This window comes from Dromaius novaehollandiae, chromosome 20, assembly GCF_036370855.1.
Source record: "Dromaius novaehollandiae isolate bDroNov1 chromosome 20, bDroNov1.hap1, whole genome shotgun sequence".
NCBI lineage: Eukaryota > Metazoa > Chordata > Aves > Casuariiformes > Dromaiidae > Dromaius > Dromaius novaehollandiae.
In genome coordinates, this window is record NC_088117.1 from 9,985,588 (window position 1) to 10,000,000 (window position 14,413).

A 14,413-nucleotide genomic window follows, 5' to 3' on the forward strand; every position below is an offset into this window, starting at 1 on the left:
GGGGGTCCTCGGCGGCGGCGGGGCCCGGGGGGGCGGCGGGGGACGCATGCGTGCGGCCGCCCCCTCCTGCCGCCCTCCGCCAGCCTCGCCGCAGGAAACCGGCTGGGGCCGCTGCCCGGCGTCGGGGGAGCCGAGGGGGTTAACGGGGGTGGCGGGGCCGGGGGGGGGGGGGGGAGGCATCCCGGGGTGAGAAGTGTGAATTCCTCGCAGTCTGTCCGACAGCTATAAAAGCGGTGGCGCGGGCTGGGGCAGCCACTCGGCAGCTCCTCGGCGCTGCGAGCCGCGGCTCGGGCCGCCCCTTTGAAGTGCCGGGAGGCAGCGAGCGGCCGCGGCTCCTCCCCGCCCGCCGCCGCCGCGGCCCCCGCCCGTCCCCGCCGCCGCCGCCGCACCTGGCCCGGCGGCGTCCCCGTCCTCCTCCTCCTCCTCCTCCTCCTCCGGCCCGGCCCCCTGCACCTTGCCGGCCCGCCGCAGCTCTCAAGGTAGGGCTGCTTGCTGCCCGTTGCCCGGGCTGGGGGGGGCGGGGGGGGGTGTTATTTTGCAATGTGGGGGTTGGAGGGGATTTTTTTGCAGAAAGGGAAATATAAAAAAGATTGGCTGCCCGCGGGCCAGCCATGCAGAAAATAAATAAAATAGAATAAATAAAAGCCGGCAGAGAAATGCCGCGGGGCGCCCGGGTTCAGGCGAGGTGGCTCGGGCGGCTCCGCGGCCGCCGGTTGTGTAACGCGGGCGGCAGCGGCAGCGCCGGGGCCGCGTTGCAGCGCTCGTCCTCGCTGCTGGCAGCCCTGCCCGCCGCCGGCGGCCCTTCCTCCCGTGCCAGCGCCTCAGTGCTTGTAGGTGCCTTCTTTTTTTTCCTTATTATTATTAAAACATGCAGCTTTCCGAGGGAACGCGCTCGGAGCGAGCTGTTTTATTGGCGCTGAGTCAGAAGTGTCTGGGAGTCTTAATGAAAACCAAGTGCGAGGCGAGGCGCAGCCACCTGTCCCCGGGACGCCCGGCCAAGAGCCCTGCGCCTCGGTCAGGCCCTGGTCTGAGCTCGGGAGAGGGTCTTCGGCCAAGCGGCGTCGGCGGTCGGGAAGCCCTCGGAGGAGTTCGCTAGACCGGATGGTGGATTTTTGGTGGCAGTGCCAGTAACTGCGCGTTCCCAGCAGCGCTGCGAAAGCCCTTGCAGGAAGAGAAAGCAGCAGAGTAGAAGCTGTGTTCCAGCTCCCGCTGCAGCCCTGCCCCTCTCCCAGGAGCAGCCTGCGTCCCACATCGCCGCTTCCGAAAGACAATGTCTGGTTACTTTTCAAGGGAAACTAGCTTAGGGAAGAGTATTTCTTTCTTGCAGACACGGGCGGCTTTGGTTGCCTGGAAGCGTGATTTCCTGAAACCTGCTCGTTTCTGGCTCTTGCAGTGAGGTTCACAATAAAGTGGACTGTGGTTTTGAGCTGGATTTTATTTGAAAAAATACCAACCTGGGTTTCTGTTTCATGAGGCAGATGGAGAGAGAGATGAAAGGCTGATGCTTGTGCTACTTTGTTTCTTCTGTCTAATTTTCGGGTGGTTTCTTTTGCTATAGAAACAGGCTTCTTTCCTGGGAATCAGTGGGAATTAGGGTGGAACAAATGAAAAAAGGAAAAATAATGACTGCTAACTGCTTTTTCTTGTTTGTTTGTTTATGAAGCCGTTTGCTTCATCCTCCTAGGAGCAGTTCTGTAAATGGGAATATTTAAATGCATTTCTCTCTCAAATCCAGGGATGTTTCTTGTTACCAGCTGTTGTGCAACACTTGCAGTTACTTGCTCCAGTTTAAGCCTCCTGCTCCTTCCAAAAGCAGGCTGTGAACTTCAGCTCGTGTCTGTGAGATCAGGTGCGGGCTGGGGAACCTGTGTGCCTGCACGGACGTCCACAGGCACCGGCTGCTCCCGGGAACACCAAGCGTGAAAATGAATCAGCCTCGTTCAGAGGAAACATTGCCCTTAATGAGTGCAGCCAATTTATAGTAGCTGATGAGCCCTAGATTTGCTTTTGTTTAATTTAACTGGAACCACAGAATAGTTACAGCTGTTTTGTAAGTCCACCAGGCCTTTTTACCAAGTTGTGGTTTGGAAGACAGCAACCAGAGGTGGGATGTGAAGCCATACCTTGTTAACGCTTCCACTAGTTTAATGCAGCTTCAGGGTCAAGCCCTTCCAATCACTGGTGGTTGGTGCCACTTGGTTGACCACGGGTGCCCAAGGAGATGGGCACCATCTGTATGATCCAGGCTGTAAAGCTGACGCCTTGTCTCAAAATGTCGTGGGACTGGCTGGGAGTTTTGCAGTGTGGCCTCTGATCGCTTTGCAGAATGAAGATAACTAAACGGAGGTGGAGCAGCATCTTTGTCCGTGAGCACTGCCACCTGCGAGGCACGCTGGCCATCGTCCTCTTCGTGGGCAACATCGCCTTCGTGATAGCGCAGGTGAGTGCACCGCCTTGCTGGGGGGGCCGGGGGGGATCTGGGTGTTTTGGGGTGGGCACGCGGGATGCCGGGTGCGTGGGGTGCTGGGTGCCGGCACCGCGCCGGTGCTGAAGGAGAGCTCCGGGCTCCCGTGCCGCCCCCGCGGCAGAGGCGTGCCGAGGGCCCGGTTCTTCCCTTGGCTGCTTTCCTCCTTGGGTGGTTGTTTATGGTCTGGGTATGAAGTCACCGAGTCAACAAGTTGCTTAGTTGGATACACCAGAGCCAGAGACATAATCATGTTACAGTGCCTTAATGAATTGCCGTGATTAAACTGGGAATGGTGGGAGCTGTCTGCCTGCATCAAGTCTGCAGGGAGGGCATACGACTTGGCTCAGCTCTCTTCAGTCTGGTGCTAACATAAATTGTCATCTGTGGCCAAGAGCATGCACAGATCATTAACAAGGCTGTGAAAGGCAATGGCCTGATCTTGAGTCTCGATGATGTTTCCTCAGCTTCTGCAGTGGTTGGAGTTCTTGATTTCTTTGCCTAAAACTTTATTCTCTCTTTCCCTGTAAACACAGAATTAATAGAAACACCTAACCAACAGATTATTCTGGGTGGAAAAAGTACATCTGTTGCCCTGTAACAAGCCATCTCTTTATGAGTGCAGACTCGTGGTGGTGATGCAGTGTGACCCAGCACAGGACAGGGAAGCCTAGATGCAGCCCACGTTGAAGAGCTCGGGCTCTTGCCTTGACCTCCAGCAGCTCCTCTCCCCTCTGAAGTGCTGGGCTGACGTGTGCAACCAGCAGCTTACGTGTGTTGGCCCACATCAGCGGAGGGGAGGTGGGGGTTGAGGACCTTCCTGAAGTGGAAAACTCTGTGATGCTCCCAAAGGGAGTGCGTGGGCTTCTCCGGCCTGCGAGCATCCACAGGAACATCAGGCTGGCCTGCTGTCCGGCCGCCAAGTGGGATGGGAGGTGGCTTCTCCTCTTGCTTCATCCTCAATCTCTCCTTACAACCGGGCTCATACTCTGCCCTGGGTTTTGCAAGGGTTTGTTTAAGCTTTCGGTTAAGTCTTCGACTGCATCTGGCGCTTCAGCTTCCTGAATTCATTGTGGACCAGAGTCAGCACTGGAACAGTTGGAGAGGTTAGGGCTCTGGGTTTGGCTCAGTCCTGCCAACTGAGCTAAACAATGAATGCTTCCTTTCCCAAGGAATCCTAGAAATTGCCATTTTGTTCCAATTTGTAATGAAAACACAATTGAGAAAATGCAGGATTTCTTGCAAGATGGAAATCGCAGGCTTGACTTCAGGCGCAACAGGAGATGCCCTGTTAGCTCTGCAACGCTGCAGAAAAGCCGGAGTGGGAGATCCTTGTCCTCTGGGCACTGTGGCTGTCGGTGTGATGGGGATTTGGGCCAGGGTAAGCACCATTCCTCACATCTCTGGGCACAGAGGTTGGCAGGTCATGCACGTGGCCACCCTTGTGCTTGGATACCCTAGTGATGGGTGCTCTGGAAAGCCCCTAAATAGGGAGGTTGTTTGAAGGCCCTGCCTGCTTCCACTTGGAGCAATGATCCCACTGGCATGGGACACCTGTGTTTTTTGGCCTGATGGGAGTTGGCATGCTGGATATTAGGTTTTGTTTGCAGAGATCGCTATGAGCGGTCGCTCTAGCCGTGCTGACTCTGCAGTGTAAACGCCGAGTGCTTCCTCTCTCCCAAATACGATGCTGGCATCGCAAACAGGATATCGCGCAGACGTCGAACAGCCTGGAAGAGGGAGCAGATGTCACTGCGTACTGGTGGGGGGAGTGGACCAAGTGGACTGCCTGCACGAGGACCTGCGGGGGAGGCGTCAAATCCCAGGAGAGGCACTGTCTCCGGCAGAGGTACCGCACGCAAATCAAGCGACTCCTTGTGTACAAGGGAGTGGGGAGGGAGGAAAAAAAAGCCTGCTGCAACCCTAGTGAAATCCATGGCCTTTAGTTCTCGTATGCTGGAGGTAAACTTGATCCAGAAAGTCATCCCTTGATAGATATAGCCCTGGTGAAAAGGTGTTGTCTGGCAAACCCCACCTTTACAGAAGGTAAGTGTGCCGTAGCGTTCAGATGAAAGGAGGACGTGCCTGGGACTTTCCCCGTAGGAGGAGCAGCCAAGTAGCTCCTGAGCTGGCCCTGAGGTTTCTCCAGCAGGGAATTCGGGTAGAGAGGCAGCAGAGGTGGTGTAAGCCCATCCCCAAGGCTCCTTGGGCACGGCAGTGTGGGGTTGGACTCAGGGCTGCTGACCTAGGCTGCTCCCACGCATGGTGTGTCCTCTCTGGACTGCCAGTGAGACTGTCCAGAAGTCACCTTGCAAACCTCGCCCCCGGGGCCCTCATCCCTGTGACACCTCCTAAGATGTTGTTATAAAAGTAGTTAATGACACAGGTAACAAAGCCAATGAGACCGTTGCTATTGACTCCAGTGAGACCCTGGTATATCTCTGTGGCTTGTCTACATGGACACAGAGACCATGCAGAAGAAGGGAATGAGCCTTTTGTTTAAAGAAGGGAGGAGGAGAGCGTTCCTGATCCCTGTCTAACCATCATTTCTTTATTCAGAAGAAAGTCAGTGAGTGGGCTTGCTAATAAAACTTGCACTGGAACATCCAAAAGATACCAGCTCTGCAAAGTACAAGTAAGGATATCCTTTTTCTCATTGGGAACGTTCAAACAAACACAAGTTTGCTTAGTGCGATGGCATTTCTGGGTCCCTCCCAAGAAGGGGCACCATCCGTCCCGTAGTGGTCACCTGGTCACCCCGTTGCCCCACCAAGCAGCTGGAGTTTCCCTCGTTGGCTTCCGTCACCCTTGCAAAGCGCTTCAGGCCCTTTGCTGGAGCTGGGGGCTGTAAAACCTGGCAGACTGTCCTTGCCCAAGGAAGATCCCCCCCCCCAGCTGGGGGGCTCAGGCCTTCAGCCTCACAGGGAGGAGGAGGAGGAGGCGGCAGTGGTGGTGGCAGTCCTGTGGCCAGGCTGTGACATGCTCATTGCAGCTGGTCGAGATGCACTGGGAACCTTTCCTGCGTTTTGTTTTCATGAGGATATGAATGTATCCCGTTCTAGGAGTGTCCTGCGAACGGAAGGAGCTTCCGAGAGGAGCAGTGTTCATCCTTTAACTCCCATGTGTATAACGGACGAACGTATCAATGGAAACCTTTATATCCTGGTAACAGACATTCTTTGTGTGTTCCCTAACGCTTCGCCAAAATATTTTGATAGTTATGATGCTATAGACTGCAGGAAGGCTCCTCCTCTGATGTCTTAAAGTGGTTTTCAGAGACACAATCGGCTGTCTTCCAAGTTCAAAGGAGCGTTTTGCAGCTGCAGGGTAGCTTACAACTAAAATAAAACAACAAAATAGAGTAATGACTGCAGCTTGCAGTCCGTTTTGGTCACCACTCCTAAGGACCAGAGAGCTAAAGGGCTGGAGGAGGATGAGAGAGCAGGAGGAGATGGTCCATGCTGGCCAGGAGCATCTGGCTTACCCACCCCAGTGTCCCTTGAACTGCGGCCCTTGCTGGCCATCCTGCATTTCAGTGACGTTTGCTGACTCCCACGCAGTTCGTGTGCGCTGTCAAATGTCGCTGGGATGAAATGAGTCAGTTCACTGGTCATCCGGGGTGGATGATACAAAGCTGTACAAATGACTCGGAGTCAGAGGCTGAGGTTTACTTATTTATTTTAGGCACCTAACTCCATCAAAATAGAACTTTAAAAATTCTTGGCCAGTTTCAAGAATTTCTTGGGGCCCTTGGGAACCCAAGACCCCTCTTCTTCCAGGGAATTAGGTTTCTAAGTGCTGGTTTATTAAGATTCCCAGGGGCATTTAGGTGTCTAAAGATGTGATCTAACAGAATTTCTGTATTTTAGGTGTCTCTGTACATGCCTAATAACAGCTATGCTTAATGAAATTACTTGTTGCCTCCTTTTATGTGATAAAAGCCAGTGTCTTCACAATCTTGGTAGAACTTAGCCCATGGAATAGAGGCAGGATGGTTGATTGTCACCTTGCCATAGGAAAGGGACAAAATTGGCCAAATGGTTATAATTTCTTTAAACATATTCTCTATTTGAGATTATTCACCAGAATAGTTACAGTGAATTGTTTTGTGTTTTAGCAGGCGTGCAAGTGGCTCCTGGGTGATTTGCAGAATAATGTTTTGAAATTGATGCTGTCTGTCTTGGGCGCGCAGGCCAGTGGGTATATAACCGCTCCCTAATTGGCTGAGTGTAACATTTTAGCGTTGGGTTTCTGATGCCAATATGAATCTGTCATTTGCTTCCTGTGGATATTATACAGTATATGTTGAGCACTTGAGGTCTAGTGACTGCTGTGCCGGTGGATACGGCCAACCAACTATCTGCAGAAAGCAAAGGGCAAACGTAGTCCAACTTAGATGAATATTTATGAAAATGTTTCTATTTTAAGCTGCTATGATTTTTTTGAATGTAGTTTTATCTGTATATCTATTTATCACAGTATACATCTATGTTAACCTAACATGTATATCAATATTTAATACATATATAAGCATGCATATGTTTTTGTGTAATGTGTGTACCACTGCTGCAAATCTTTGCACAGAATATTGGCCCTTAGTGCTCTGAGGTGTCCCACGGGCCGATGCTCGTGTTCCTGGGGCGGTGCAGACTGCCCGGCTGTGCAGAGGCTTGCAGCAGCGGGCCGCCGTGCTGCCAGAAGTGCAGTCTTCTGGCAGCCTGCAGACACCAGAGACGGTACTTCTGAAACGCTGGCGCTGTGCAATTCTGTTATTGCTGCTGTTTAGCTAAGCAGAGATTCATTGACTTTGGTAGGATGAAAGTTTATTGTGTTTCTCCTGTTTTGAATGTATCTTTATATCCTTTCCCCTTAGATGACTATGTTCACATTTCTAGCAAGCCCTGTGACCTCCATTGCACCACTGTGGATGGTCAGAGACAGTTAATGGTTCAGGCTCGGGATGGAACATCCTGCAAATACACTGATTTCCGAGGGGTTTGCGTGTCTGGAAAATGTGAGGTTGTTAAACATTATAGCAAAAATATTGTTAGTAGCATTCAGAAAATTACTATGGGTGCAATATCTGCCTGCCCCTCAATGCTCTCCTTGCACTTTTTCTAGCCCATTGGATGCGATGGCATTCTGTTTTCCACCCACACCTTGGATAAATGTGGAGTTTGCCAAGGAGATGGGAGCAGCTGCACTCATGTAACTGGGAGTTACCGGAAAGGAAATTCTCATCTTGGTAAGACTTTAAGGGACCTTTTGCTCTATTTGTATCGCAGAGCTGTGTTTTTTGGTAAACCGCTTTCAGCTCTTACCAGCTACCCTCCTTCGCTTTATTTCCCACATGCTCTATCTATGTTAGAGAATTGCCCTTACATATTTGGGAATATAGGGAAAGACTTCTTTAAAGAAAAGCAGTAATTTTGCATGACACTTCTCTGATGTCTGAGCTCTCCCATACTGACTGGTGAAACAGGGTTATGCAAGAGCCCAGTGTCGGTTTTAGAGTCTTACTTTTGACCCAGCAAGACTAGAAGTAAATACTCTGTAATAACAGGAAGCTAGGATATTTTGAAAACCCAGGATTTCCAAAATTAGTGTGGTGTAAGGCAACAGAACTTACTTGTCCTAAATATAGTCATCTTAGGAATAATGTTTTAATAAATAGATCCTCAGAGAGCATTAGTCAGAGCAAGCTCCAGTAATTTCAGCAGAGTTATGAGGACTTGTCCCATTAGTTATCTAGTGTTGAACAAAGGGGAGTTGGAGGAGAAACAAGCTGTGATCCCTCACTGGGGGTTTCTGAAAGCCCAGCTAGCACTTGTATCCGTACTGAGCCACAGGACAGCTTCTCTAGCCAACAAAGCAGTTTTTCCACATACCTTTTCTTACATTAATTTTTTAGTGTTTGTGTGTGCAAGAATTGCATCCTTCCTCCCCCTCCCCCCCACTGTATTTCCCTCCATAAATTAGGATGCATAGTTTACAGATTTTTATTCTCTACTACTGATTAACTTCCCATTTGCAGTCTAACAGTTATCAATATCAGCGTTTTAAACTGTATCTTCTAAATATTTTTGGATCAAAGCCAGTTTGCTTGATATATGGCAAGTGTTGACTACTGGGAGTATTTTGTTAGATTATTTGTTACAAAGTCTTCCTTTTCATTAATCTGTAGTTTCCCATAGGCTATTCTCTGGTAACACACATTCCTGCTGGAGCAAGAGATATCCAGATAGTAGAACGGAAAAAATCTGCAGATGTTTTGGGTGTGTATAACCTCTTGGTACTCCGCTAAAATGCATGCATGTACCGGCTGATCCCCTCCACCATGTGAATATGAACATAGTTTTGTTGCAGACATGGGCTAGATCCATAGTCAGTGTAAGCCGTAACCACTCTGAAATGAAGAGAAATGCAGTGACTAGCACGGTCTGAGGACCTGGGCTGTGTATTTCAACATTTTGAGTGCTTTATTGCAGAAACCGTTGGTCAATGTTATTTCTGTTTCAGAGAGCTGTGACAAATATGCTAGTGCTGGGTCATAAATGACTAAGTGAGTTCAGCTCTCTTGCGGTCTCCTTGATCCCTTGCCACTCAGGCAACGAGCAGTGGCCAAGTGACATCAGTAGCGAGGCGATGTGACTTGCAAGTCACTACTGATGTGTGGGTGGCATGTGGCTGATCTCCATGGTGGCGATTGCAAGCTGCCCAGGAGATGGGCAAAGCCAGGTTTTCCCCACTTGCCAACAGATGCACACACTTGCTGCCGTCATGTTCTGATGCTGCCTCCAGAGCTCGGGGCAATGTGTAGCAAGGCTTGAACAAAAGCCTATATTTAGCACAGTTCCTGGTTTAGCTATGGATGACCTACCTTGAGCCAGCATGGTGGATTAAGTGAAGTTCTGCCTATGACTGTCCATTTTTCTTTTTATTGTTGTTACTTATTTTTTTTAAGGTATAATCAGCTCAGTGTTCCCAAAGAGGGAACTCCTGGTGCAAGCACTCTGACAGTCTCATTGCAGTGTGCAAAACCTTTATCACTTAATGTTTTAGGCTGTGCAAGTACTGAAAGGGTGGGAGGTGCCATGGACTCATAAGCAACAGCAGCCCCTTGTTGCCAAGAGCTTGCAGTATAGAAGAAAGGGTGACCCAGAATTTTGGGAGTCTACCTATGTAACGTGTTGGAAATAATGCATTTGTCTCTATTATTCTATAGTAATAAAACAAATCTTTCCCCTGCAACAGTAACAACTTTATGCCTCGAATGAACAAGTGGTAATGTTGCATTCTCTTACATTTGGTGGAACTGATTTCTTTTCTCTTTCTTGTTTTAAGCTGTGGCTGATGAAGCTGGTTACTATTTTTTCAACGGGAACTATAAAGTTGACAGCCCAAAGAACTTCAACATTGCAGGCACAGTGTTCAAGTACCGCAGGCCCATGGATGTCTATGAGACCGGCATAGAGTATATCGTCGCACAGGGACCAACAAATCAAGGATTGAATATAATGGTGTGCTTTGACTTAAGCTTGCAAGGCTGGATGTGATGGGGGAGGGAACGATTGTGTTGAAGCCTGCTGAATGTTTTGTTCTCCCTCCTGTGTGGCTCTTAGGTGTGTTAGCTAATGGTGGGCAAATCTTGTGTACAGCAACAAGACAGCATCTGGGCAGCTGGACGGGAAGATCTGTCTGTCCCAGCCAGATGGGTGGGAAGCGGCTCTAAGCTGGCAGACGAGCTGCTGCTGCTGGCACAGCCTGAAGTCCAAGCTGGTGAATCCAGCCAAGAGGATGATTGCGTTGGCGTGGGCTCAGCGCTGGGCTAACATGGCCACGTGGTTTCTGGAGCAGGGAGAAAAGGTTCATGTGTCTGTGCAGACACGCTCTGCTCCTCTCTAGGGCACGTCACCATCGGTAAAACCACAGTGGCCACACCAACACGTAGGGGGACAATTTTATTTCTCTGCCTACATGGGGAAGGGTGTGGAAGCAGTGATCGTGTCCTATTCCTTGCACAAACCTATTTTATTTGCCTCAGCACTGTCAGATGCAGGGCTTTAAATAATGAACGTAGGCTTGGTAGCTTGTCCTTCTGAAGGGAGAAGTTGCCTGAGGCACTGTGGGGGTATTTCTCTTCTATTCCTTGGCTTTATAATCTGAGTTACCTGATAGGAAAAGTAAAAATCAGAAATTGGGCCAAATAGCTTAGTTAAGTGCACAAACTTTAAAACCTGCTGCATTAAAAAGAAGGAAGGGAAAAAAAGCTTCTGACATGAGGAATATGAAGAAATGTAATGGGCTTCTGGGCAGCTAACCAGAGCCTAGCCCTTGCCACCTTCCATGCAGCCATGGGCCCCTTTAGGAGGGGAAGGGATGGTCGCTTGGGTGCTTGCACCATCATTAGGCCAGTAAAAGAGGCTGTAGTTCTGCAGCTGACTGTTTCCACCATCAGCTGGGATGGAGCAGCAGAAGGTGGATGTGGGCTCCCAGTTCACTGCAACGCCATGGAAGTAGGTTCATGCAAGTGTCTGTAACCTTGCACCTCTCGTCTGTCTGCCTTGTGAAAAGCAGAGCAATCCATCACTAGCTCCGTCTTATGCAGTTGAAGAGGCAAGTGCAGAAAGGTTATGCAAGCTGTCCAAGTGTTTATGGTCACTCCCTGGCAGAAGGAGGAGTAAACCCTAGGTCTTCCAGCCCCTGGTGTGGTGCTAATGCCCAGGGCAGTGCTGCTAAATAACGTTTGGCAAACTGTGCTGTTCCAGTTATAAGAAGTTGACAATATGATGGAAAGCAGACTGGAAACAGTGAAATAGATATCAACCATCAATTCCAAGACGAATCACAAACTTTGCGTGCCATATGTCTACTGCATCGGCTAATAATTTCGCTTGTTTCTTCAGGTCTGGAATCAAAATGGCAAGAATCCATCCATCACATTTGAATATACTCTCCTGAGGAAGCCACACTCAAAAAATCTGCAGCCCATCTACTATACCTTTTCTGAGTCAGATAGTGAAGAAAGCAGAGAGTTCGATGGAGACGTGCCATTGGGTTTTATCCAACACAATGCAACTTATTTTGGGAAAATCTCCAGGGAAAGGATAGATTTGGAGAACCAGGTGTTTGGAAGGCAGGACACGGAGGAAGATTTAAACTTGAGCAAAGGTCAGGAAACCAATGAGGTCTATGAAAGAGCAGAAACTATTGACTGTGAGCCAAAACTGAAGGGCAAACAACCCAAAGGTAAGGAGGAGCCTTGGGCCTCACTGTTCTGCTTTCCAGAGCTCTTGTTGAGAATTGCTCTGTTTCCTAACAGTGATTCTGCTGGTTCGTGTGTTTTGGGTTTTTTTGTTGTTGTTTTGTTTTGTTTTGTTTTTTTCATAGAGCCTCTTTGCCCTTCAGGTTCTGGTTTCTGGCGGGTGGTGGGGTGGCTGTTGGTAACACCCCACGGGGCTCGCTTTGCAACCTGCCTTTCTGCCTTGTGCAAGGGGAGAAAGTTGGGGAGTCCTGGGTATGCGAAGCTCCCTCCTGTCACAGCCTCTGCTGTTGCCCTGGCATGGTCCCCAGCCACGTCCTTTCCATCCCTTGGCCATCCCGTCACCCCGCTGCCCAGAGTGCTTTCCCAACGTGGTTGCACTGGGCATGTGGGCTGAACTCCATCGGATTGCCCCAGGCCCCCAGCTCCCCCTCCGGCTGCCCAGGCCTGCCTCAGCTGCTCTGGGCTGCTTGTGCCTCCTGCTCCAAGTGCATTTCGTTTCGTGGTCATCACTGTTTCCTCTGGCTCCAATCTAGATTCAAACGTAACCAGGTCTACTTACCAGACAGACCATGACGACAGAGACTTTGACCCCAGGTTCACCTCCCGGGAATTTCTTTCGGAGAACGCCATTACTGACAAGCTGCTGGACAAGACCTCGGACTCCAAGGAGCTGGTTCTCAACATGACCATGAACAGTATCTTTGCCCAGGGAGACCCAGTCAACTCCGTGGGCTCGCACATTGACAGCCTCTACGTTGACTATGAGGATACCGATGGCGTCGTGACCTACACCATCAACAGCACCTACATGGAGCTGAGCAATGGCAAAGCCATCAACACGTCGGCAGAGATGCCATTTTCAAACACCACTGTCACCGTGACCAGCCCCCAAGGAAACAGAACCCACAAAGCAAGGTAGGAGACATGTCTTTATAGTCAATCCTATGTGTTGTTATTCTCAACTTGTACTGGGGTCTGCCTATAGCACAGTATGTGTTTTCTCTGCTTTGGAGGCCAGAAGGTAAGTAGGGTCAGGATGTCATAAAAGGTTTTCACCAGGGCTTAATTTGAAAGGAAGGATCAAAGGTGGGAGCAGAAAGCTAGGAGAGCATTTAAGCAAGAGGAAAGCTCACAGTCCTCTTTAGAGGGGACATTGGCACGTCCGTGCTGACAGCTGTCAACTTGCTCATTGCTCTCTGTCTGCTGTAGCACATTATCAGAGCCCTGGCCATAAAGAAACCTCTCTTCCTGGTACTTTTGCTTTCTGTTGATGTCCAGCACTGACCTCCCCAGGCCCTTCCTCCTAGTTCTGATGCAGCAGAAGTTGGTTTTGGCCCATTTTTACCTACTTTGACTGCCCCCCATGAGCCTCCTCCCTTGTGCTAGCAGGACAGGGCTTAGAGCAGCTCCTGGGAGTAGCCCTGCTTACCAAGCTACTACAGCAGAGGCAGAGCAGGACAACAAGGGCTTTTGTGTAGGGCCTACAGAAATAGCCTGTTTGCTGCCTTAACCGTTGAAGCAGCAGTGCAATTAATCACTGCTTTGCTAAGAGCATCAGAAGTTCTCCCCTGGCAGCTAAACGCAGTTGATAGTAGGGTATGTGCTTCAGGATCCCTTTGGCTGGTTTTGAGTGGCAGGTGGCAAACGCAGCAGGAGGTAAAAGAAAGCGTAATCGATCCTAAACAGCTGAATCCCTCCAGGCAAGGGAGGGCTCGGTGAAAGGGAGCCTCAGGATAGTCCTTGTCTGTGCGTCTGCCTAGTGCCCAGGATGCTCCAGGGCAGTGCAAGCGGTGGTAGATACCAGGGTGGGGGCAAGGGAACAGAGTCCTAGGTTTCCAAGCCGTTTAATGGAAAAGACAAAGTCTCTTTCCGGGTTACGCTATGGCCCTTCAGCCATATGTTCCCCTCCAAAGAGTCTTACGTTGGGTGCTGAAAATACAGATGAAAACTCTAATTATACATCAAAGAGCCTAAAACAACCCAAGTTTGGCTGGATCAGTGCAAGCAGGCTGTCTTCTTCCCAGTAAACGCATGCAGAAGTCATGCTCTGAGGGGAAGCGTCCAAGTGCGGATCAGCAGACCCTCGGGACACATTCAGCCTGTTTATGGCTGTACCGTATGTCAGGGTTGGAAACGGCCTCTCGGCTGCCAAAGAGCAGCCTTCAGCCCGCAGCAGCGTGCTCGCGAGCGCCGGCGCGCTGGGAGCGAGCTGTTGATGGGGCCGGAGACGGGACAGTTGCTGGGGAACAGCAATTTGCTGTCCTTCGGCTGCAGCCGCAAATTAGAGCGTTCCCAGGAGGGCTTGTGCTGAAGTCAGGGCCTTGGGAGCTGGCCAGATCCCAGACGCAGCGGCGGATTCGGCTCCCCGTTGCATGTCCTCCTGGCTCGTTCTGGGCCGTGTCCAGGGTCGCGGCACCCAGATCTCAGCTGCGGTTCTCTTCCTGGCCCTGCCGCTTCGACCTTCTGTCTCTTAGCTTCCCCGCCAGTAAAACGCAGGTTATGCTACTTAACTTCAGAAGATGTAGACAGCACTGCACAAATGCTCTCTGGTTATTGTTAGCCTTATTTTCCAGAACTTACGCTAGCTTATATTAAAGAAGCTTATACTAAAGAAAATGTCCATGCAGCCAAATGTATCAACAGACTTCTTAATGATAAGAACATTCAAACATTGCCAAGGGCTT

General features: G+C 50.3%; 1 protein-coding gene across 7 annotated transcripts in view; it reads left to right on the forward strand.

Moving 5' to 3' along the window:
- Positions 1-216: 216 nt before the first annotated feature.
- The window catches only part of ADAMTSL2 (ADAMTS like 2), a 27,294-nt gene continuing 13,097 nt past the window's right edge, over positions 217-14,413 (forward strand). For 3 of the 7 annotated variants that reach the window (XM_064523828.1, XM_064523830.1, XM_064523831.1), the window contains exons 1-11: positions 217-479; positions 2,326-2,440; positions 4,171-4,313; positions 5,024-5,099; positions 5,527-5,629; positions 7,338-7,483; positions 7,586-7,709; positions 8,659-8,739; positions 9,809-9,984; positions 11,371-11,713; positions 12,263-12,644. In XM_064523828.1, the coding sequence (XP_064379898.1) occupies positions 2,327-2,440; positions 4,171-4,313; positions 5,024-5,099; positions 5,527-5,629; positions 7,338-7,483; positions 7,586-7,709; positions 8,659-8,739; positions 9,809-9,984; positions 11,371-11,713; positions 12,263-12,644 (1,688 nt within the window). In that variant the 5' untranslated portion in view covers positions 217-479; position 2,326. The other 4 variants (XM_064523829.1, XM_064523834.1, XM_064523832.1 and 1 more) reach the window with 4 other exon arrangements.